This window comes from Platalea leucorodia, assembly GCF_965183815.1.
Source record: "Platalea leucorodia genome assembly, chromosome: 7".
Classification (NCBI taxonomy): Eukaryota; Metazoa; Chordata; class Aves; order Pelecaniformes; family Threskiornithidae; genus Platalea; species Platalea leucorodia.
Genome location: NC_138829.1, coordinates 43,248,560 through 43,271,878, shown reverse-complemented (window position 1 = coordinate 43,271,878; position 23,319 = coordinate 43,248,560). Strand labels below are relative to the sequence as shown.

Sequence of the window (23,319 nt, the reverse complement as noted above, 5' to 3'; positions counted from 1 at the left end):
AATGTTTTAAAATATGGAAGCAAGTTTTCAGCTGGTGGAGTATTGTTGTACTGCCAGAGTTAGGAGACTGATGTCTCTTAAACCAAATAAAGGCATGGCTCGTGATTCTTAGTTTGACAACTCCCTTTTCAGTATTTTAAACATCACTGGTACCATATCTATTCTTACACATTCCTGAACTAACCATGAAATGGATTCTTATCCCTCTGGACCTGTTAGTCATATAGCTTATGGTAACAGTTTTCTCTGTTTCACTCTTGGCACAGGTAGCTGAGTCACCAGAGGGCCAGGAGGTCTCCACTGAAGTCACCCCAGTGCCCCCCTTTGCCTACGGCGTGCAAGGCCTGAAGCATTCCACCAACTACAGCGTTCGTGTGCAGTGCAGCAATGAGATGGGCAGCTCCCCTTTCACCGACAGGGTTTATTTCCAGACCCTGGAGCTTGGTAAGCAAATAGTAGACAAGAACAGGAAAGCAGTTCTGAGTCTGAAAAAGAGATGATGATAAACTTCGTTGAATTCCTCCTTGCTAATTCTGAAGTGCAGGAAATGTTATATTGTCAGATTGCTTGTCCACTCTAAGAGTCTCCTAACACCTAACATATAAAATCATAATACGCAGTCAAATGCGGTTAACAGCAATGATGCATGATACACACGTTGATCCAGCCATGGGGCTTCTGCATGCTGGGCACATGACCCTTTGGCTCCCTGAGATTCTTGGGGTCTTGGAAAGAAACGAGATGCTGACCGCCCTTATCTTCTCCACTTGAAGCAAACACAGTGCTGGTGGCCTGCAGAAGTTGTTCTCTCCCCTCACGCTCTCTCTTCCGGCTGATCTCAGGAAAGAGGGTGAAACTGTCTTTTCAGCCATTTTCAGTGTGGATAGTGCCTCGTTTTCCTGCACAGTGATTGTGTTCTGTCCTCTGCTTTCAGCTCCAAGCAGCACCCCACAAAATATCCATGTTATCCAAAGAGATCCTGGTCTGATTTTGGAGTGGGAAGGTGTGGCTCCAGATGTGCTGAAAGAAAATGTCCTGGGATACAGATTGGAATGGATTCAGGATAATGTAACTCAGGTAACAGATCGAGAGGGGAGCCAAGCCGTTGGGCACAGAGTTGGAGAATGCTCCTATTACATTTTCTAGGCATTAGGGTCCCTCATCCCTTATCCATACCAGGGGACTAGATTGCTGGCATTGCTTTTGTGTAAATGGATCTTTCTGATTTGCCACAACTCCTCAGTATTTGGCCTCAAGATTTAGGCCCTTCCTGGCATATTCAGAATTCCTTCATTTGAATGTTGATCTGCAGACAGGCCAGTTCTCTGCTGTTTCTTGTAGAACAAGGACAACATAGAGAGAATTCACTTTGTCTCTGCCTCTTTCTCGTGCTGTCCCAAAGGCAGCGCAGACAGTGCAGGATCTGAGCTTCCTCTCTCCTGTGACTGGGACTTGCAGCAAAGGTGTATTTAACCAGTGAATGAGTTATACTGTAAATCACAGAAGGAAGGTTGTGGATTCTTTTCTTTCCTTTACAATATGTAGGGAGTTGAAAGGACCCTGTCAGGGTAGAAGGCCTTTCATTTGTTCTTCAGCATTGACCTTTCCCAGGTATCTATCTGCCTTTGAAGTTCACAGCTTTTCTTATGGTTTCTTGCTCCTTAATATGTATTTAGCCAGTGCTTATTAATGATGAAGCAGCCTGTAATAATAGACAGCTAGAGGGAAAAGAGACTTATTTCCTTTTTTGCATGACCCATTTCATACTAGGTCAGCACCATTGACTTTGAATGACAATATTTTGGGTTCCCATTGAATTTACATTGTGTCAGTGGTGGCAGCCAAATCTTCATGGGTTTACTGCAAATTATGTGTATGAAGAAGATCCACAAAATTACTGAAAATATGTTGGTCTTGCCATCCTAAGTGAAAATTGGCCATGAAATTCAGAAGCCATTTGGGATTTGGTCAACAAGTTAAAACAGACAGACTCCTCCCTTCGATTAAAACTGTGAGATACTTTGCAGCGTGTTAGCGCATCTTTGTGTTTAAACCACAGGAAGGAGGTGTATCTTTTAATAGCAGAAATAAAACCACTTCTATAGCAATTTTCATGGAGGGACCTCAAAGGAGGAAATCATTAAACCTCATATCTTCCCTGTGCCATGGGAAGCTACTAGCAATTTTTGAGAAGAGAAACCCAAGATGACAGCCCAAGTTAGTGGCAAAACTGAGACTAGGACCCAGGAGTCGCAACTCCCAACCCTTGTTATAGCACCAATGAAGTACACAGTAATGTTTTGGTTTAGTTTTGAAGGTGAAGTTTTAGACTAGGCTCCTTTTAAGACAGCTTACAGTTTGTTGCCATTTGCTCTCAGGGGGAGATGATCGTACAGGATACAAAAGCTAATCTCACAACATGGAATCCTCTCAAAGACCTGATCATCAGGGTGTGTGTGCTGAACTCTGCAGGATGCGGGCCCTGGAGTGACCTTTTCCTGCTTGAAGCCCAAGAGGTCATGGGTGAGTGTCCACTGCCTTCCCTTCACTTTGGGGAAACAAGTCAGAAGTGCTGGGATTGCTGTTTTTCTCTGACTCTTCTCCTTTCAGCGCTTACAGCTGACTGAGCCACGTGGCTTAATACAACAGCACACTTCATCAAGCAGAGTAGAAATTAAATAATATTTAAATAGCTGGTATAAACAAGACAGCTTCTGGCCACTGCTGTGTCTTCTTTAACGGGCTTTTGCTGTGCTTAGTGCAGAGCAGGGCAAGGGGAGACACAATAGAAAAGGTGCAAATGAAGGTTTTAAGTCCTTCATTTAGGCTTAAGCCACACACGTTTGCAAGAGTAAACGTGACAGAAAGCTCCTCTAACACAGGTTCTCTTCTTTGGTTTAATTTGAAGTTGTTCCTGACTAGTTTCAGTTGAGCCTGATTTAAACCATGGCCTCATGGGGTTTTGTAATGGTTTTAATGAATGTGTTTATATTAAACCAGTTTAGCTCTCTCCATGGAAAGCTGAGCTACTGGTAGAAGAGGGACATGATAGTGCAGAAGCTGTACCATGCAATCTGGACCACATGGAAGGGTTTGTTGGGAGCAAAGAACATGCATGTGTGGAGTGCATTCCTAGTGATAAAGGGCAGTTAGGCTCATCTGTGCTGGTTCGATTGCTGCTTGTATTTCACAGTGAATGGGAAATGGGAGTCAGGCTATGGAGAAGGGCAGGGTGTTATGTGGGGAGATGGGTAGAAGAGTGAGAAGAATGCTGCTTATGAAGGAAGCTGTAAAACAACTAAGAGGAAGAAGTTCAGAATAAAAGTACGGATTGGTGATAAGAAGTGAGTGAGGTGTGATTGTGCAAAAATCCCACAATCTCCTGAGGTTTTGTTCCCAGCGCTTGTGGCAGAATGAGACAGCAATCTCTAATCTCTGGTGCTGACCCATCTGCCGCTGCTTTCTTCCCAGACCACATGTCTTTTGAGCAATCACATGGACATCGATCTCTCCTGATCCCTCCACACTTAGGGATGGCAGGGGGAGCCTAGAGTGGGGTTCCCAGGCAAGCAGGAGGTGGGGCATAGGGGCAGAGTAACCAGGAGAGAACTGTAGTAGCGCATCTAATGCTGGTTTTAATACGCACGTTGTTCAGAAAGGCCCTTTGGCAACCTGGCTCTTGTGATTAAGTTAGTACTGATGGTTATGTGCGAGCGCACAGTCACCGTGGGATCAAAGCCCTCAAATTATTTAAAGAAGAGGTGCGGAGGTCCAGAGCTGACTCTACCAGAGGTTGAGCATTGGCTCCATCATTTTTTTCCTCCTGCTTTTTGCTCAGTTATTTTCTGTGGCACCCAAATACAGAGAAAAGTACCTGAAAGGACTAGAAGATCCCTTTGGAAAATGACCAACACTGGCAAGAAGCCCCAGGGAATGTATGGGGTTTGCATTTTACAGGGAGCTGGAAAGGGATGATCCTGAAAGCACAAAATGTTTGCTTGTTTTTATTTACAAACCACTTCAAAAAAGTGGCATCAGGAGTGGTGCTTGTTTTGGCCAAATGCTGTCTGAAAGCGCATATATTTCTTCACAAGCCTAACAGGCTGGAAATAAAGATTCGCTGTGGAAACACTGACAGGCCTAGAACAGCAGAGCTGCAGAAAGACTGCAGTTTTGTTTCAGGCCTGGTAGAAAATATAAGTCGCTTCCTTTCCTAAAATAGCAAACTGGCACTGGTTGCTTTATGTGAGAAATGCCAGGGGTGGTTTCTGACCAGCTCCCAGTGCGGCAGTAAGGATGACTAAGCTTGTATAAACTTTAAGTCGTATTTGTCATCACAGCAAAGCTAGTAGGAGCTCCACCCTGCTTATGCAGAGATCTTGTGCACTATTAACTAAGATTGGTTTAATATTTTCAGAAACATTCTCAGTAGAAACTTCACTCTTTCATTGCAGAGAGAGGAACAAAATGGTCTAATAGCTTTTTCCTATCTGTAATCTTCAGGAGAAGATTCATGGGTTACGTTCTTTGCACACCTTTGTGATATAAAAGCTGCTACAGAACTAAAAGGGGTTCTCTCATCATCAAAGGACTCCTAAATACTCATTTAAGCTCATCTAATAATACTGTCTTCTCTCTGCCTTGTGCAGTCTTAAGTCATATGCTGGTTGGAAAAGGAGGGTACAGGAGATGGGAGGGAGGCAGAGTTGGGGGAGGAGAGGCAACTTGGTCTTTACTTGGGCTGCAGCCATCCTCTCTAGCTCAGTGGCACGAGTGGGAAGCAATGATCTGTGGGGCAGAGGAGGAGAGGCAGTGAATTTCGACATTCATTTCTATTTCTGACACATTTGCTATAAACTGTGGGATGGGCTCCTAATTCCTAGCAGTTTAGAAACAGGGACAATAATTTAGTTTAGTTTTGTTTTCATCCATCCTCCTTTTGGAGGGACCCCCTGGAAGGTGACCTAAATCCCTGCTCTCTCACCAGGCCAGCTATCAGACAGACACAAGAAAAACAAGCCGAGAGAGGTTTGCCTCACCGTAGGGGGAAGGAAACCTTATCGTTAACTATCAGACAGGACCTTTTACATCAGTGTTGTTAATTATTTCTGCCCTGATTGTTTGGCAGGAACAGCCCAAGTGATTGGCTTGGGAATTGTGGAGAAGGTTGGAGTTACCTTTCATTGTATTTTCATTCCACTTCTGTTTCTGATCCCTCTCCGTCCTCATGAGCAGGCTTGAAGGCCAGGTCAAAAGGTGCAGCAAGAGAGAGCATCATAAAACCCAGAGCCTGTAAAGCCTTGTGGGTGGGAAAAGAATATGTGAGTCACTGAAGGAGATAAGATGCAGGAAAATAGGTACTAAAGCTCTGATAATTGTTTCAAGTGGACAAGTACTAGTCTGCTTCCTCAATGGCCCAGAATTCTATTTCCTTAAGCTCTACCTGTTTATTAGACTAACATTGCTTCTTTAAAAACTTGGATGATAAGGCTCGGCAACGTAACTAGTAATCAAGCCTTAAAAGCCTTTTACCTGCCAGGACTCTGCCAGTAAGGATGTCTGGCTCCTTTTCACATACATCTATGCAGAGGTTCATCCAAATCTCAGCCCGTTAACCTAACATGTCTTTTAAGGACAGGTTTACTTGTACTCTCATGACATATAACATAATAGGATTACTTACATTGTCAAAGATGATTCTTCCTTAGCTTCTGGTAAAGCACAGTCAACTGCTGAAGGTGAGCAAGGGCGCATGAAGATGAAGAAAGTGCTTAGGGACGTGTTACCTGTTCTTGTTTGCTCTTAAACAATTTGGAGATATGAGGGCTATCCTAATTTTAATAAACCCATTCAAATTCACATTTAATCTTTAGTAATTGTATTTGGAGAAGAAATCTCTCAAGGAATTGGATTAATTTATCTGTTGTTTGCCAAGCATAGATAATATTCTTTTATTCATAACCATATTGCTTATCTTCCTTCCCTGGCAGCTTACTCAGATTGGCAGCATCTCCATTTCTTCTGTAGACAGTTCGTAGTCAAAAGTATACATATTCTGGGAGCAAGTATTAGACCAGAATTGGAACCTGCTTGATGGCTAACTTATTTCTTGACTTGCAGGGCACTTTTTAAAATTCACCTTTTCTTTGATAGAGAGACATTGAGAAGTTACAACCAACCAACAACATTGGGAAGTTACAGCCAATACCAAGTCCCACAGGGTGCTTCTCTTTGTGGGAGGGGTGAGAGGAGAAATGTAAATACTTTCAACCAGATTGCCATGAGGCAATTGTCTTTCTCTATTGTCCTTCAAAATGTTATCTGGTTGGCATTCAAGCAGTACTGTGTAGCCTGGTCAAGGTTCTGCTGGCTGCCTCAAACAGGACAAGGTGAAACCTGCACAGGTAATGCTCATATTAAGCAACCTTTTTTTTGTCTTGAGACTCCGGTTTAAAGCACCCCAGATCATGAGCTCGTGTAAAGTAGTATAATCTGGAGCAGTGCCTTTTACTTTCTTGAAGCTCAAAACTAAGAATAGGTTCTGCTAACTGGATGCATCTGCTCTGCCTTTGCTGTATGAAACAGCTAGTTTTTCTGATGATTGAGTAGCTGTTTATGCCAAATTCCAGTGTACAGTGATCCACTGTGTAGACCAGATCCAGCAGCATGGCTTTTCCATTTAAAAGCAAAATGAAGAAATATCCCAGTATGGTCTGTTTATCATTGACAGTTTTCTGTTTCCTGACTGGTGTTTTCTCCATCATCTAGGTGGCCAGAGACAACCTCCTTATGGGACATCCTGGGTTCCTGTGGCATTGGGCATTCTCACAGCTCTGGTCACGGCTGTTGCCCTGGCTCTTATTCTCCTTCGAAAAAGAAGAAAGGAAACTCGGTTTGGGTAAGGGAGGTTTTCCTTGTGCTGGTTAGAGAGATCTTTGCTTTCTCCTCCAGTGTGGTTTCTGACTCAATTATTTTTCAAAAAGCATTGTGGATTGAGTACTTTGGCACTTTCTTTGGAAAACTGTTTTTTCACAGTTTTGGGGGTGATCCTGGATTAGAGACAAGCAGGAAAGTGCCCTACCTTTCCTTCAAAATGAGAACACCAAAGATGCAGTAGAAGAAATGTTATGTCAATAGCTGGGTTTTATTAGAATATGGAAATATAAACTAGATCAAGGTAATTCTATAAGTCCTTAGCACTGCTGCTTAAGAGATTTGAAGAGAAAAGACCCACAGATGAATCATCTTCTGTGTTCTTAAGGGCTGGTCCCTTTCTCCCATGCTGGTTTTCAGTCTAGCAGCTGCTTGTAACTTCCTGACTGCCCAGAACCCTCTGGATCACCAGGAAAGTCTCCTTTCCATCACCTCTGACAGTTGGCTGTGGGTTGCTCCCTGCTTCAAGCAAGGTTCCGATTCTTTTCAGAGTCTCCCAGACCTCCCTCTCACCGCAGCATCTCTATTTATGTGACTTCTGCAAGCTGCCCCAAGCTGCAGCTTCTCCCAGGCACTCAGGACGAGTGATTTCCCTCTTTCAGAAGGCTCCCACTGCCTCTCGGTGCATCAGCAAGGCAGCATAAACCCGTAGTTCCTCCTCTCCAGCTACACCCTCTTTAACAAAACAGTCTGTACTATTTATATGGCAAGGCGTGAGAAATCTTCCATACTGTTCAACACACCCTTTTAGAAGTGAATGGTCCATGTAATCATGGCCTGTGTGTCTTTTCTGCCTTCTAGCCATGCCTTTGGCAGTGTGGTTGGCAGAGGGGATCCAGCAGTCCATTTCAGAGCTGCCAGGTCTTTCAACAGGGAGGGCCCAGAGCTCATTGAAGCCACATGTAAGTAAAATGACCTGAGTGATTCTGCCTGAGAAGCTGTGTTCATGCATGTACTATGCTCTCTCTTTGTTTTCCCTGAAACTGATGTTTTTGGATCAAGAACATGGGATTAATTTACAAGGAGGCTTAGACACTGTGGATGGCAGAGGTGAAAGGCCGGAATTGCTGTTGCCATACCAATTACATAGCACTTGCTAATTACAGCTACAGTCACTGCATATATTAGTGCAGTGCATAAATTTGCCACTCCCGTGCCCCAGTTTCACACTACCGGGACTCCTTCGACTGTGATATTATGCAACAGTGAGATAAATATGGCTTAACAACATTAGCAGTACGCTTTAAACTCAGTGTGCTGAGCTGTGCTACAAGCATGAACCAATCGATCAGTCTTGGAATCCGAGGGGTTAGTAACTTCTCAAACAGGAGATTGAGTCCCAGGAATGGCCAGAGTTAAGATGATCCATTTCTGTCTCCTGGTTCAGCAAGGCCATGGCTCTCTGTAGCAGCGCTGCATGGCTGGGTTAGGATGGTGCTCCAGCTGTCTTTGACTTTGCTCCCCTGGGTTTAGAGGTCTCTCTATTAAATCTCGTGACCATAAACTGTTGGACATTACGTTAGCCTCTCAGCCAGGTGCTATGAGACTTGTACTGTACTTAAAATAGTCTGAGAGCCAGTCATTGAAAACTGGTGCAGCTCCATCAGCTTAAATGAAGCTGTATGAACCAGTGTCTGTCAGTGTCCCTTCTGACTGGATTTTGTCTTCTCAGCGTCATTTACAATAGTTCTGCATTCCTGTTGCTCTTGGTGTGTTTAAGGGTCGTGTTATCATACCCTCTCCCTTTCAGTACTGTTGGTACATTTTCTTGTGGTTGAAAGTTATTGGCCTCTTGGCTGTGCTGAGGCTAGAGGACATGGAAGGGAACTCTGTCTTTTTCAGGTTTTCCTGCTTACAGTATGGGAATTGGATTGGAGATGGAGATTAGAATAGGTGACTCTTGATGTTGTGACAGAATATTTAAGTATGCCTTATTTGACTCTTCCTTTGTTTTTTCCAGTGGAGAGTGTAGGGATCAGTGATGAGCTGAAGACAAAACTCAAAGATGTCCTAATCCAGGAACAGCAGTTCACCTTGGGAAGAATGTTGGGCAAGGGTAAGAACCAAAACTGAACAAGGCTTCACATTGAAAGTCCCACTTGTTACCTTTACTGTTGAATAGGGAGAAGCAATTATAAGCAGCCTGTTTTCTCTCCTTCTCCTTGTAGATGGCAATTTAAATGGCACTTTCCCTTCTGTTGGGATAAAACATTTCAAAGGTTTAGCATAACTAAGAGGATATTGGCTAAGCCATTCCTATAATATGGCTCTACAGAGACATGAACTGCAGTCTGTGCTCAGCTTTCCAAAGCACTGTTGATTCACTGGTGTGTGAATTTCTTTCAGAGATTTAAACAAGGAATATTCAATTAAACTTCTACTATTTCTACTAACAAAGTGGTGCTATAGAATTCCTTCCATTTACATAAGTATGCATCAAGTATTAGATGGGCTGAGACAATACAGAGACAGAGATGATCTACCTCAAACACTCCAACCCCTCAAAAAAAAAGTTAATTCAGTTTCAGATATTCTCAACATCTGGGGTGGTTTGACTCCCGATTTTAGTTTGGGCTCTTATAGAGGCACATTTGGAACAGGTACTGAATTTTGCTGACATTTGTCCTCATTAGTTCAGGAGCTTTTCTGACTGTGGATCTCCATCTGAATCTCCCATACAGGTGCTCCTAACATTTCTCTGAGGTTTTCAGGTCAGGATGGATGGCCAGAGTAAAGGTGGGATGCTTCTCACTTAACTTTAGCTGAAAGATTGGCCCATAAACTGTGTGTGAAAACATGGTTTTGAATTTAGGTTTCCCAAATGGCAGGCCAGTGTGCTAACTGTTGAATCATCCTTCCCTACTTCTCAGGCTGAAGGCAATCTCTAGAAATAAGTGAAAACACGTGATGATACAGCCAATAACTAAGAGAGGAGCATAAGTCAGGGGTCATAAGCAAAAGGAAGCTGAAGTGTTTGGCTTCCTTTTTCTTTATAAGACTAGTTTTATTGCAGTTTTCTTTGACCCTTTCCCACTGGGAGCACTCTTCCGCTCCATCCCTCCCAGAACAAACATGTTTCTTTCAAAGCAGGAAGATGACCTTCCTGCAGAAGTGGTCTCAGAGGGCTTAACAATGCTAAGTAATTAAACAGCTGTGTCATCTGTTTGTGAGCATCAGTTCTTGGCCAGTTTCTGGGATCCTGCTTCAGCCCTTCTGGGCTGTCCCCATGACAGGTAAAAAACTGGAAATCAGCTGCAGTGGGGCCCCTGGGGGTGGCCTTGGTGGGAGGATGCTAGCTGGCAGGATCTGGTCGGGGTTGTCAGCCCCATTCCCCTAACCCCACGCTCAGCATACAGGTTACAAGATGGCATGACTGTATTATCTCGGGCTCTGCTGACTCTGCAGCTAAGCAACAGCTCCATAATAAGGAAGCAGTACAAAATGCCTTTGCTCCTTCCCATTTTCCTCTTTTGTGGTCAGATACACTGTTCATGGTTATTGTGAAATAAGCATGTGCCATGCAGTAGTGAAAGACACTGGTGAAAAGTTAGTAGAAAGATAATATTTTTGGGGTAGGTGACCTGAGTGCCATATTTTGCTTCCTTTGCAGTACCAGAGTTCCTCATACTAATGCATTCTGGGTGGGTTAAGCAGTTACAAAATTAGGGAGAGTAAATCTAGAGCCAGATCTAATGCAAAGAGGCTGCTATGCTGTGGTATAAAGCCACTTCAGGCTAAAATAATTGGATGAGGGTTTGGCCAGTTGCATTTCCTCTTATCTCCCTTAGAGAACACACCAGGGTAAACACTTCCTGTGAATTAGCATTTCACACACACACAAGTAGGTGTTCTGTGTTTTGTCTGGTCAGCTGTGATTCATAGAAGTCATTCCTTGAGTTTTGAGAGATGAGGCCTGATTGATTGTGTCTCAAATAGTTGAGTCCTGGCACCATTACTCAGCTCTGATGGCTGTCAGCACTGAGAGCTTCTTCAGTCAACCCATCCCCTCACTGCTCCAGCTAATAGCTCCCTCTCTGCCCAGAGCCTCACTCAGACTCATACCTCATGATACAGCTTCCCCAGAAATGTCTGCTTGGGATCCCAGCTCATAATGTGACTCTGCATCGTCCATCTGGTAGAGGATTGCTTTCTTTCCCTCTTGTTTTCCTTTGCCTTCTGGACTGCCAGCACAGTGGCCTCTGTCTGCTGGTAGTGCTACCTCTTCTAGGCACACGTATACTGAAAGCTGCTGGCTGGTACTGCAGAATGAAAAATGAAGCTGGTAGCTGCATTTCTTATGGTTATTCAGCTTCTTTGCCAGTGACCCCTGAAGTGAACCTGCCGTGAATCATACTTTCTTCGCAAGAAGCTGTTCCCTCACTGCCTGCTCTGGTCATTTCACAGGGGAGTTTGGGTCAGTTCGAGAGGCACTACTGAAGCTAGATGATGGCTCTTTCCAGAAAGTGGCAGTGAAGATGCTGAAAGGTAAGTGGAAGCAGGGCTACCTGAAATACTTAAGAGAAGAGAACTTGCAAAGATTAAATGCTATCTGTCCTTTTCTCCAGCAAACATCCCTTGATGCTCTTTACTCCGCTCTGAGCTTCCCACTCAGCCACTCTACCCATGTTGTCTCCCATCCCTTTCATGTCAGTCTTTATGCAGTGAAAGCTCTTCAGGGAAGGACCTATACCACCTTAGCTGGTTGTACAGCACCTAGCACATGGTGAGTGCAACCAAAACCAAGGCATAGCTACAGCTTCTTCTGTGTATAGAGGATCTCATTCAGTTGCTTGATTCAACACAGCACTACATCATGTGGCATAGACAGCTCAGACGGGTCGGCTTTGCCCTAATAATTCAGCAGTGAAAGACAGTATTCCTCCAAGCATACGTCCTAGAATAAACAGAAGAGTATTTGGGCTGAATGCAGCGACAAGCTAACTCATCTCAGTCAGGCATATTTGAGTAAGTAGTCTAACTCCCTTCTGATTTGTCATCTGATGAGTGTACATAACAAAGGGCAACTAACACTTTCATCAAGCAGAAGTCTGTAACAAGAAAAGCAGTTAACAGGTAGGTATAAGTCAAAGCAAATATGTGCCTATATCTATGTATATATATGTTAACCTATGTTATTTCACCCCTGTTGCTTGTAACGCAAAAATTAACTGTGACTGACTTAAAGCAGAGTCACATTCGCTTATCTTTGGAGATGAGTTTGGCTGCCACAGAATACCAGTTTGTACTAAATACACTAACACTACATTAGTGTAAGTGCCATCATTTTCTCCAGTTTCAACAATAATCCTAATCAGTTTGCAGGCTGTTTTGTGTAGTCAGGCTGTCTGCCTTCAGGCATCTAACTTGGGAACTGTCACCCTCCAGAGGCACCTTCCCTTCTTCATTGACTGGAAAAAGGGAATCTACTTTTGTCTTCTGAATCATATTAATTACTTGCCAAAAGCAGATAATGTGAATACTCCCCCACAGGTCTAAGTGATCTTCCAGCAGGACTGGAGGATTCCCGCTAAATTCAGAAGCAGGAGTGGGGGAAGCAGTCCACTGGGCTAATTCTTGATTATATTGATGTACTTCCATAAATCTGGAATAATAGCAATGAGAAATAATTTACTCTGAATTTATGCTCATGTATGTCACTGCTGAATTCGGTGCAAGCTCTCCAGTAGCGTGGTTATTTAAGGAATCTTAGCTCTAGCACCTTAGAAGACTCAGTCAAGCCAAGAGATGTAAAAGCGTTGATCTTTCATGCCATCCTTATCAGAGATTAATTGGGGTCTGCCATGCCAGCCAGGGGCTCCAGGCCATCTCCTCAGTTTCAACATTTTCTTTAATTTTGTGTGACATCTCCTCTCCCCCACATTGTCGTTTAGGTCCTTTTAGGTAATTAATTCTTACATCTTTAACCCACACATGAGTTCCATGGCTTCCAACAAAAGTTGTTACTGAGAAAAGAGCTGCTAATCAGCAGGTCTTTACTCTGCCAAGAACCAATTTACCAGATGTCCGGGATGTGTGCTTACTGCCGCCCATCCCAGGAGAAAGTGTCAGGCTCTGCTTTGTTGTAAACTGGCTCATTTAGCTGTAGGTCTGGGAGGATGTGCTGTGCCACAAAGAACAAGCTTCTAATAATCATTATCTGTAAAGTCCCTTGGTGCCACCCACAAAGGAGGAGAACTTACAGACACTTTTTTCCAGCGGACATCTTCACCTCAACTGACATCGAGGAGTTTCTGCGAGAGGCTGCATGTATGAAGGAGTTTGACCACCCGCATGTCACTAAACTGATTGGTAAGCCAGCACTGCTGCTTGTGGTGCCACAGAGCATCTCCCGATCCTGCACAATCCCACACAGCCTCACATACTCACCCCCGCTGCTGTCCAACAGCAGGGCTAGTGCAGCCACCTCTGCGCTGCCTGGAGTCCTGCGTATATCAGCATTGCTCCTTCCCAGGCCTAGAGGGAGTTGGAGTGCGTGTAAGTGCTCACAACACTGGCCCTCATACACCAGTGATAAGCATCTCTTATTTAAGACATTTCTTCGGTTCTTGCAAATACTACAGAGAGAGTTTGGCTGGCTGAGATAGGTCTGAACTGCTGTGGAATGCGGACAGGTGGGTTGGTAGGCAAATCGAGGGAGGGGAGATTGTGCCTTTCTGAAATACTGGGTAAGAAGCAAGACATTCATGGGTGGGCACTATAGAGCATGGGCAATTTCCAGAATGTGGAGCTTGCTCTGTAGACCCTGGGGTTTGGGACTGTCTGGTCTGGAGTTATCCTAAAAACATTTATAGCCAGTCCTGCAAGGAGAGCTGAGAGCCACTGGGCACTTAGTACTGCTGCTGAAGTAAACAGGGTTAGAGGTATCTTAACACCTCCTGGCATGAAGACATGCAAAGGAGCTTGGAGCATGGAACCAACCCACCTAAACGGCACGTTTTCCTCCAGATTTGTAAGAGAAAGGCACAGCAGCCTGTAACATTCCCCCGGGACTGATTTGTTTGCTAAAACCCCTTTGCTGTCTGTGTCCTCATTAGGAGTCAGTCTACGGAGCCGTCCCAAGGGCCGTCTCCCAATTCCCATGGTGATCCTGCCCTTCATGAAGCATGGAGACCTTCATGCTTTTCTGCTGATGTCACGGATTGGGGAAAACCCTTTTGTAAGTCTGTCTTACTATAGAATTCCTTCTGGGAGGGTATGGATTTTCAGAGAATGTACTCAGATCAGTTCAGGGTTGGTCTCCCAAAGGTATTGGCAGATGACCAGATTTTGATACCAGAGGAAGTTGTGGGATGTGATGTTGAAGTATTTAGTTCCATGCATGTTGAGGAACTGCTCCGTTCCATCCCCTCCCTATAACCCCATCCCTGCTCAGTAATCTAGCAGCAAATCTCGCAGTTTTGCCATACGTGCTTGAAAGCTTCCAGGAACAGAACTTAAACTGTTTTTTCTTTCAGAACTTGCCTGTTCAGACACTCCTCAAGTTCATGATTGACATTGCCAGCGGGATGGAGTACTTGAGCTCAAAAAATTTCATACACAGGGACCTTGCAGCTCGGAACTGCATGTAAGTGACCCATGAGTCTTTAGAGAAAAGAAAGACCAGAGTGGGTGAGAAGGATGAGAAGCCTTTCGCGTGACAGAAGTGGGGAGGGATCCTGTCCAAGGATGCTGGTCCTTGCATTTAAGTGACAATAGGCATAGTGGAGCCATGGCCATGGGGGTGGAGGTGGTGGTGGTGCTGGGGGCAGGGAGCAACTCCTAATGTCCTACTGAGCTTCCAAATCGACCCTATTTATAAAGAACTTTTCCATCATTTGTCTGCACATATATTTTCATAGGGTGGATTACAATATGCGTTTGTAATTAGTCACTCTAATGGCTATGTGTCAGCATGGGCTATTTGTTCCACAATATAATGTAACCAACAGGAGAGAATGGGTTTGTCTGTGTTAGGAGAAAGGAACTTTCATTGTAGCCTGAAATCTGTATTTCTTGTATCTATTTTGAGCACTTGATTATCACAATATAAGAAATGTAGAATTTCCCTGAAAGCTTGTAAAGAAGGGCTTATGTGGGGAATGCCTTTAGAAATAATTGCATGGTGAACACAATGTATGATCCCACATTGCTGTTCTTGTCCCCAAACTGCCTTGCCTGCTTTGAAGGGAAGAAAAGTCCTTTTCTGTCCTTTCCCCTCTGCTTCTTCCCTGAGAACGGATTAAGGAACAACCCATTCTGGCAGACAGAACTGTGCCTCTGAACAAAAACACGACAACCGGTAAAATCTGCAATGAGACACAGATTTCCAAAGGCATTTGAATGTCCAGATGTACAGACAGGAGCCTGATAGTCATAATGAAAAATGATGCGTTAGCCTGCTTTGACATTTATGAGAAATGCATACTGATTTCCTATTTTTAAACATTTTAAAAAATACAGACTTCCTTCAGAGGAAGCTGAATGCCTGTTTCATCATATCTTCTGGGAAAAGCAGGGAGTCTGTTAAGAGACCTGGGAGCATGAAGTCTTTGTGGACTTTACTTGCACTATCTACCGATATGTCTAGGTTTAAGTGGGTAACAGAGCAATTCAGACCATGAACCAGGCCTGGAGAGAAGGTCTTGCAGATGTAGTCTGAGCAGTTTTAATAGGCAGTCTAGGCAAGCACCTCTGTATTTTGGTTGCCTATACAGGGTGTAGGCCTTAGTGGTAGCAATGAGCACTACAGATGTCCTCTGTTAATCTTGGGAAGTACAGAAAGTATCTGACTTCACTTTGGCTGACAGAGTAAACCATCTGAGCATGGTGATTTCCTTACTTCCTTAGTCCTAATTATCTCCCTGTTAGTCTCAAGGAACTGATTTGAGACCACTAAACTATTTCACATTGGTCATCAAGTAGATGAAGTCACTGTCCTTCTGGGCAATACGTGGTGAACTATATACCTCAGCTCCCTGGCCAGAAAGGGACATACCTCTTTTTTGCCTGAGGTAGCCAGTAAATGCTTTTCTCAGTCATTAAAACTTTCCCTTAGGTTGGATGAGAACATGAACGTGAGTGTTGCAGACTTTGGGCTTTCTAAGAAAATCTACAGTGGAGACTATTACCGTCAGGGCTGTGCTTCCAAGCTGCCAGTGAAGTGGCTTGCTCTGGAAAGTCTGGCGGATAATCTGTACACAACACACAGTGATGTGGTGAGTTTTGCTCTGGTGCATTTGGGAACCACCTGTATTCCTGCTGAAGTGGAGGAATGCTTTCGTATTTATTGAGGGTGGGAAAAGGCCCTGGTGATAGGAAAGGTAGTTTGCCTTGTGTTTGAGGGACAGTGCCACCTCTGCCTTGAGTGCTTTCAGAACTCGAAACTAAAGATGTGTACAAGTAGTTTATGGCAGAAGACATGAGCCCTTTTCCTCTTGTCCTTTGGTCCTTCATTCTTCAGTGCTCATCCCCATCCCCGCCTTCACCTTTCGCCTTCGCCTCCTTTTCCTCTCTTTTTATGCAGTCTCTTCTTTCTTATTCTTTTTCCTTTCTCTTCTGCATGACAGTTTGAAGGTGACATCTGAAACGCATATAAGCCACACACTCATGTACAAGTGCAGCAGTGGCACTGCATCCTACAGAAGGCATTGGTGGAACTTCGTAGGCTCTGAATATATCAGTGTTGAGACACTCCTCCCTGTAACTTTGCCCTTGGAGAGTGAGGCTAAACCCATTCATCTGAAATTTTTGCTTCTTTTCCCTTTCTTTTTTTTCTTCTGATACCTTCTCCCCTCTTCCTTGCTGCCTTTTGATCTGGTTTCACACTAGTTTTGTCCTTCAGACCTGTAGACTTGCCTTCCCAGTTACCCATGTCACAGTGTACCTGAAGAGATCACCAAGAGCGCCGTCTAACTTGGCTGCTGTGTTGCCTGGTGATTGCTGTAAGCACTGTAAACAGTGTTTAGTTCAGACAGTTTACAATAGACACTGGACAGCGTTTTGGTTATTAATTTGCTTATGAAAATCATTATTTTTTGCACTTAACAAACCCCGCAGTTTAGATTGAAATGTACAAGTATGACTGTTGCAGTGCAGAGCACAAATGAGCGTGAGCCGTAAGTGATTTGTTCCTTGCCCCGCTTTATTGGCTAAACTCTGCTTTCATTTGTGCCTGTACATTTCCAGTAACCCATAATCTGGCTGAATGAATTAAGCAGCTGATTTGTGAGCCCCAACCCAAAATCTTCATGGAGCTGGGAACCACAAAACTGATACTGCATGCCTTAAGGAACCATGTGTAGCAGATGCTTGGGAGAGGCCTGCAGGTGGAAGACAGCAGTAGCTCCCAAATCTTCCCCTGCTCCGGTGCAGGATGGGGCTGAGCAGGGCCTTCAGCTGTCTCCCAAAATGACGTGTCAGCAACAGCTGGGTCATTTCTTTGTTTTCTAGCTAGAGTTTGGATAGTCCTTGCATCACTGCAACTCACATGACATTACCCTGGGCTGGGAGGGTCGGCATGGTCTGAGCATGCTGAAACCAAACCCCAGCAAGCAGGGAACTGTCTGTTCATGTCTTCTGTGTGCTCTTCCCTTTCAGTGGGCATTTGGGGTGACCATGTGGGAGATTGTCACCCGAGGGCAAACCCCTTATGCTGGCATTGAGAATGCAGAAATCTACAACTACCTCATCAGCGGGAACAGGCTGAAGCAGCCGCCGGAGTGCCTGGAAGATGTGTGAGTACTTCCTCGCCCTGCTGACATGTGATGCTTTGAGAAGTTTGGCTCGCTGGAAGGAAACAGGGGCAGCTGGCTGGAGCGCTGGTCTGAATCTATCCACTTTCCAGTACACAGAAGCATTCACTAGAAAGTCTCTGGGTTAGCTACCAGATACTCTCTGCTGGCACAGCTCCCTGGAACCTGTGGTAGCTTCACAAGCAGCTAACTTGGCTCAGGGGTTTGAATAGTGTCAACATTAGAAGCTCTTGGCTTTGTGGAAACTAACTGTGTTTCCAGAAACTCACTGGTTCCTACCTTCTCAGGCCAGCATGTGAGAAAAGAAATGAGTTTCATGGCACACCCTGAAGGCTGAATAGAAAAGCAAGACTACAAGAAAAGTGGATTGCAGAGGCAGTGGCCTGCATGCGTCTTTCAAAGCTGGGCCCAGTTTTCAAAATTGGATCTACTACTCTCACAGAAATAGCAGGGTGAAAGAGAAGAGGGGAGATAGGAGGATCTAAGGTTCTGTAGATCAGTGTCCCACCTTAAATTACAGGTGGAAACAAAACCAGGACAGTCTTGCAGATATTGGTTTCGGACATTTTCAGACTTGCAGGAAGGACTCGGGTAGCCCACGGAGGAGCAGGCAGCTACATGCTGCAGCCTGTGCTCCTCCTGCCTTAGTCCTGTGGCCAAGGGACCATTCTTGGCCAGCAGGTTACGTGAAATGTGTGCTCAGGAACCGTTGCTCCACGGGTGGTGGCTGCAATAAGCTTCCTAGAGTCCACGCACGGGGCTGACGTCCCCCGGGGAGTGTCACCGTAACTTCTCCCAGGGAAAAGCTTGCCTAGTCCGGACAAGGGGAAATCATTTCACTGAGTGCCCACACAAGTCTCTCTTTTCTCTTTGTCCTGCCCAAAGCAAGACGTAACTATGAGCACTGACTTTAGTGACCTTTTCAAGCCATTCCGTGTGTGTAAAATGGGCAACATGCAAGTCCTCTTTCCTCCCTCTTCCCTCCTGTTCTGACGGTGAATTATTTCATGTCGTTTCCTTTCTCCAGCCTTTTTCCACATAGGGAATAATCTGTACTCTTTTTATGAAAGCTGTAGAGTTTTATCTTCTCAGCAGTTCATTTTAACTGTTCCTGAGTTTAAATTAAAACATCGTTATAGCACTGCTTAAATTCATTATATGTCTGCATCTTGACTGCTGTGAGTAGTTTTGGTTCCAAGTTCTGGAACTTATGGCCATAGGATGTTATAGATGCCAAAAGTAGAGAAGATTCAAAAAGCTGCAAGGCATTGAAGAAAAATCCGTCAAAAACGACTAAAAAGGTACAACCTCCATTTTGAGAGGCCCTTGAGCTACAGGTTATTGAGACCTGAGAGAATATACCAGAACTCACTACATGCTCACCCTCAGGTTATGTGTTTTCTCACAGCGTCTGCTACTGGCCACTGTCAGAGGCTGGGTACTGGGGCAAATGGACTTTTGGGCTGATTCAGTACAGCCAGTAGTTTTCTGCCTTTCTTTCAAATGAATTTCTGTTGTTTGGGTAAACAGAACATTTACCAGCGAGGGTAAAAGAAAATATTTAATTTGGTGCCACAGAATAGGAAGTTTCTATTTTATCTGGAGTTATTTAGAGTTATTTGTATTGTTTTTGAGGGACGTAAATCAGGATTAAGACAACTGAACCATAGAAGCTTTCTGTAAAACTAGTGTGAGATCAAAAACAGTCTTGTAAAGCTGATAGCAAGCAAGGGACACACAAAGTAAAATAAAAGCCATCATGAAATGCTTTATTTCCCAGTAAAGGCCATATCAGATTTTTTCTATTTAGAAGTTTAACTGAGGTTCGTTTGTCTGCGGTGTTTTTCAGTGCCAGTACTGTGCTTTGTTCCTGTTCCCTGCAGAACTGGCAACAATAACGCCATAGGAATGCAGCTGCCAGTCTTGTGGGTGATGCACAAAGAGGAGGAGGACACAAAGAGCCCAGTGGGCTCCGGCGGGAGGCCTGGCCGGCGGGAGGCCAGCCAGCGCAGGCGCTGAGCCGCGAAGGCAGCCACAGGAGAGCAGAGCTCCTTGCCCGAGCACAGGCCATCGGAGCCAGCGACATCTCCTCACGCTGGCCCTCGGGCAACCAGAGCTGAGGTAGCTGGCATTTGACCGCAGGAGAAGAGCTGCAGGACAGGGCCTGAGCCTCATAACGGCACTGAACACGTCTTCTGCGTAGGGGTGGTGCCTTTGTAGTAGAAAGGCGGTTTCAGCATCCCTCTTCCAGCAGAGAAGCTGTTGTCCATTCTTCCACAGCCCTCTAAACAAACCCACTGTGCCTTTTTCCAGTCCCGCTGGCAACCTGTCGGGCAGCACCAGTGGCACACCTACACTACACCGGGAGCGCTGAGTTAACACAGTGTGGAAAAAGAATATTCTGGAAATAACTTGCACCTCCCACAGTTGTATCTCAGTTTTCTTTCTTCCTGTGTTTTATCTGCTCTTGAACTAGAATTTGGAGGAATGGCTTCAGCCACAGCAGATGTTGGGATGCTTTTTGTGAATAAATTCAAAAGATATTATTATTAAGTGGTGTCACACTCACAGTCCTATTGTAGCTCTCCAGAGACAGTGGAATGAGGTTTTTACCAAGAAGTTCAGCATCCTTTGACAGGACTTTTGGGTTTTTTGGTACTGTCTAAATAATTATTTTGACCAAAATGAGAATGCCTTTGAAAATGGGAAGGAACAAGGAATTAGATCCATGATGGCTGCCCACGTGCTGTCACCTGTGCAAGGCCAAAGCCGATAGGTTTTGGGGAAACGGTCTGTGCTTTTTAAGTTGCACTGCACAGAGCCCTTCTTTGGAGATGCAGGGGGTGGCTGCTCTGCTTCTCAGTGCTCTTGTCTCCCTTTATTTCACAGCTACGATCTCATGTGCAGATGTTGGCATCCTGAGCCCAAGCTACGCCCCAGCTTTGGAGTGCTCCGGTCCCAGCTGGAAATGATTCGGGGGAGGATGTCCACACTCTCTGCCAGTCAAGATCCTCTCTATGTCAACATTGGGAAGGACAAAGAGGCGTCTGCAAGTGACCCTGCCCTGCATGCTTCCTTTGGAAACACGGACGGTGAAGAAACCGTTGCTGGGGCAGCTGCTGCTGTCACAAGTGACTATCGCTACATCATGAGCCCCTTGTGCCTTGGAGATGGTGCCGAGGGTGAAAGGCATCCAGATGGGCAGGAAGGGGAGGACAAAAGCCTTCTGTATGAGCTGGAGACAGAAGGAGAGAAAAGTTGTTAGCCTGTACATAGCAGTGACACTCTGCTTCCCTGGGATGGGATGTGTGCAGCCGCGGTGCCGTGTCGCCTGGGGCTCTGATGCCAGATCTGGAATGGCTTTGAACAGCCCTGGCCAGAGCTCTTGGGCAGCTTTTGTAGCTTTCACCACCTGCGTGGGCTGCGGCAGCGGACGGTTTGGACTGGCGGGCGGTTTGGAAGGACTGCAACCCCAACAACCCCTTGGATTTGGGGGAGGGGGGCAGTAGGGTTACAGGCTGATCGCGTCCTGCTGAAAGGAGTTCAAAGCTAAGGTGGGTAGTCAGAGTCTACGCTCTGCTCCTTCTCACTGACTGCTGGAGCAGAACTGAATACACCTTCTGTTCAGTCAGTGCTCGCTCTTGTGTAGATGTTGTCTTCAGTCCTGGCTGCATGACTTCGGGACTGGTGCCTCGGAAAACACTGTCATTCAGGACAAGAGGGCAAAATTCCCCTTGCGTTTACTCAGCAGTACTGCCTAGACTTGTTGCCTACCTCAGTGGTTCTCAAACTGATCTGCGGATCTGCTTCTACCCAGCACTGAATTTGAACATCTGGCTTATTTCATGCAGTGACACTTGCTGCTTCCTCAGTCCAGGGCTCTTTTAAGAGTTTCAGATGTTTTGGTGAGCGATGAAATTAGAAAAAATGAAAATCCAGCATCCCTCTTCACCCCACGTACCTCTTTTATGTCTTTCTTTTTCTTCTGTTTGATGCCAGTTGAGGCCTGACCAGACTTGCAGCTGGCATTAAAATGCGAAGGGAGGGAGAGCAGCTGGCATGTGTGAGGGCAGAATCCAACTTCAAAGGGATGGCAAGGAAACAGTGGAGAGAGGACTTAACAGCAGTATGGGGAAACAGTGCTAATTAATGCTAAGTACTGCCCTCCAGGAGAGGAAGGACACAGCTTAGATACAGCATGGGAGACTTGCTTCAGTTTCAGCGGGAGCAGGATTCAGCATTTGCTTTAAAATAGGATTCATTTAATCTTTAACAGTCCTATGACTTTTTTAAATAACCAAGTGCTGTAGCTGCTGTAGTGAAGGTGTGAAATCGGTTTTGGGAAGGTGTGTGTGTTGGGGGAAGGGATCAACTGGGAGATCTCTTTCTGAAGAGCGAGTCCTTGTGATGAAAAAGCTTGAGAACCACTGGCCTTCCTATTTAGGAGGCCTTCTGGCACACTGTAAAAGCCACATCAGAACATAGACTAGGATCACTGCAGCCTTCCAGACGGGGCAAAATTAATGGTTTTGCTCTTCAGGTTTTGTTTTGTTTTCCAATCAGCATGTCTGACTCACTATAACTGCAAGCGCTTGTGTGGTTTTTAATAATTTAATATTTTACTGTAAATCAGCATTTGTTTTGTGCAGTGGTTCCCAGCAAGGAAGTGCAGTTACATCTTACTCTACTTATCCTAAATATTTCGTAGATCTTAATTTCTTTCATTTCCAGCGTGCTGAAAACTCGGCAGTATCACAAGACTTAGGATTCCACATTGCTCTTCCTCAGAAACAAACACCACAAATGTCATCATTTGCTGAGTTGGCAAAGGTGGGACCAATAAGTCAAACGAGATCGCAGACTTGGTATCAGAACACTCCACCCTTTGATACCCAATATTTGCTTATTGTAAGGTTTGGGGCTAACTACAAATTTCAGGTCCAGTTTCAGCCCTGTGTGAGAACACTTCCTAGGGAAGGGGAATTTCAGCCTGGAGCTTGGGCATGGGTCCTTTCTGTAAAGTTTCCTACTGAACAGCGATGTCCTACAGATGTCTCCAGAAGTTCAGTACAGTTTCTCAGTCGCAGATACAAACTGCACCATCTTATACCCCAGGCGGTACAGGGTTTTCTCTTCATTTAGCTGGAATGCTGTAAACGCAGGTGAGAAGATAACACCTAACAAAGGGTAACAAAAACCTGTGCGGTGCACGTTTGCAGTGAGGGCAGAAGGCTGTGCTCCTTGCAGCTGCCTGGGAAGCGCAGATGTACATATAGACTCTAACTTTGGGAAGCATGTCTTTAGTTTTTATGCATTTTTTTAATAATAAAACATGTACTGTGTCTGAGTCCCAGCCTCTTATCTGTGGCAGTTTGTTATGATGCTCACTTACTGGGTGGGGTCACAGCGAATGCTGTCAGCCCCAGCTAAAAGCCGTCTTTCTCTCTTCGCCAAGCACGATTAAGCTACTTCTTGGAGGCAGAGGACATGTTTGCCCTTGCCAGATGGCAGTTACTCTGCATTACTCCAACCTTGAGACTGAAGGCCGAAATCTGATGGGCACGGGCCGCTGGTTCCACAAAGAGACGGGCTCTGCGGCCATGGCTGTGCGGGAGCCTGGGGAGAAGCCCTTACT

General features: G+C 45.2%; 1 protein-coding gene across 1 annotated transcript in view; it reads left to right on the top strand.

The window, feature by feature from the left end:
* Window positions 1-22,927, top strand: part of TYRO3 (TYRO3 protein tyrosine kinase) — a 43,115-nt gene extending 20,188 nt beyond the window's left edge. Inside the window, exons 7-19 of the mRNA XM_082317116.1 lie at window positions 267-444; window positions 935-1,077; window positions 2,379-2,523; window positions 6,769-6,898; window positions 7,735-7,835; window positions 8,894-8,989; window positions 11,338-11,418; window positions 13,150-13,242; window positions 13,989-14,110; window positions 14,409-14,518; window positions 15,989-16,148; window positions 17,530-17,666; window positions 20,574-22,927. Of these exons, the coding sequence (XP_082173242.1) occupies window positions 267-444; window positions 935-1,077; window positions 2,379-2,523; window positions 6,769-6,898; window positions 7,735-7,835; window positions 8,894-8,989; window positions 11,338-11,418; window positions 13,150-13,242; window positions 13,989-14,110; window positions 14,409-14,518; window positions 15,989-16,148; window positions 17,530-17,666; window positions 20,574-20,949 (1,872 nt within the window). The 3' untranslated portion in view covers window positions 20,950-22,927. The remainder of the gene's footprint in view (window positions 1-266; window positions 445-934; window positions 1,078-2,378; window positions 2,524-6,768; window positions 6,899-7,734; window positions 7,836-8,893; window positions 8,990-11,337; window positions 11,419-13,149; window positions 13,243-13,988; window positions 14,111-14,408; window positions 14,519-15,988; window positions 16,149-17,529; window positions 17,667-20,573) is intronic.
* Window positions 22,928-23,319: the final 392 nt, after the last annotated feature.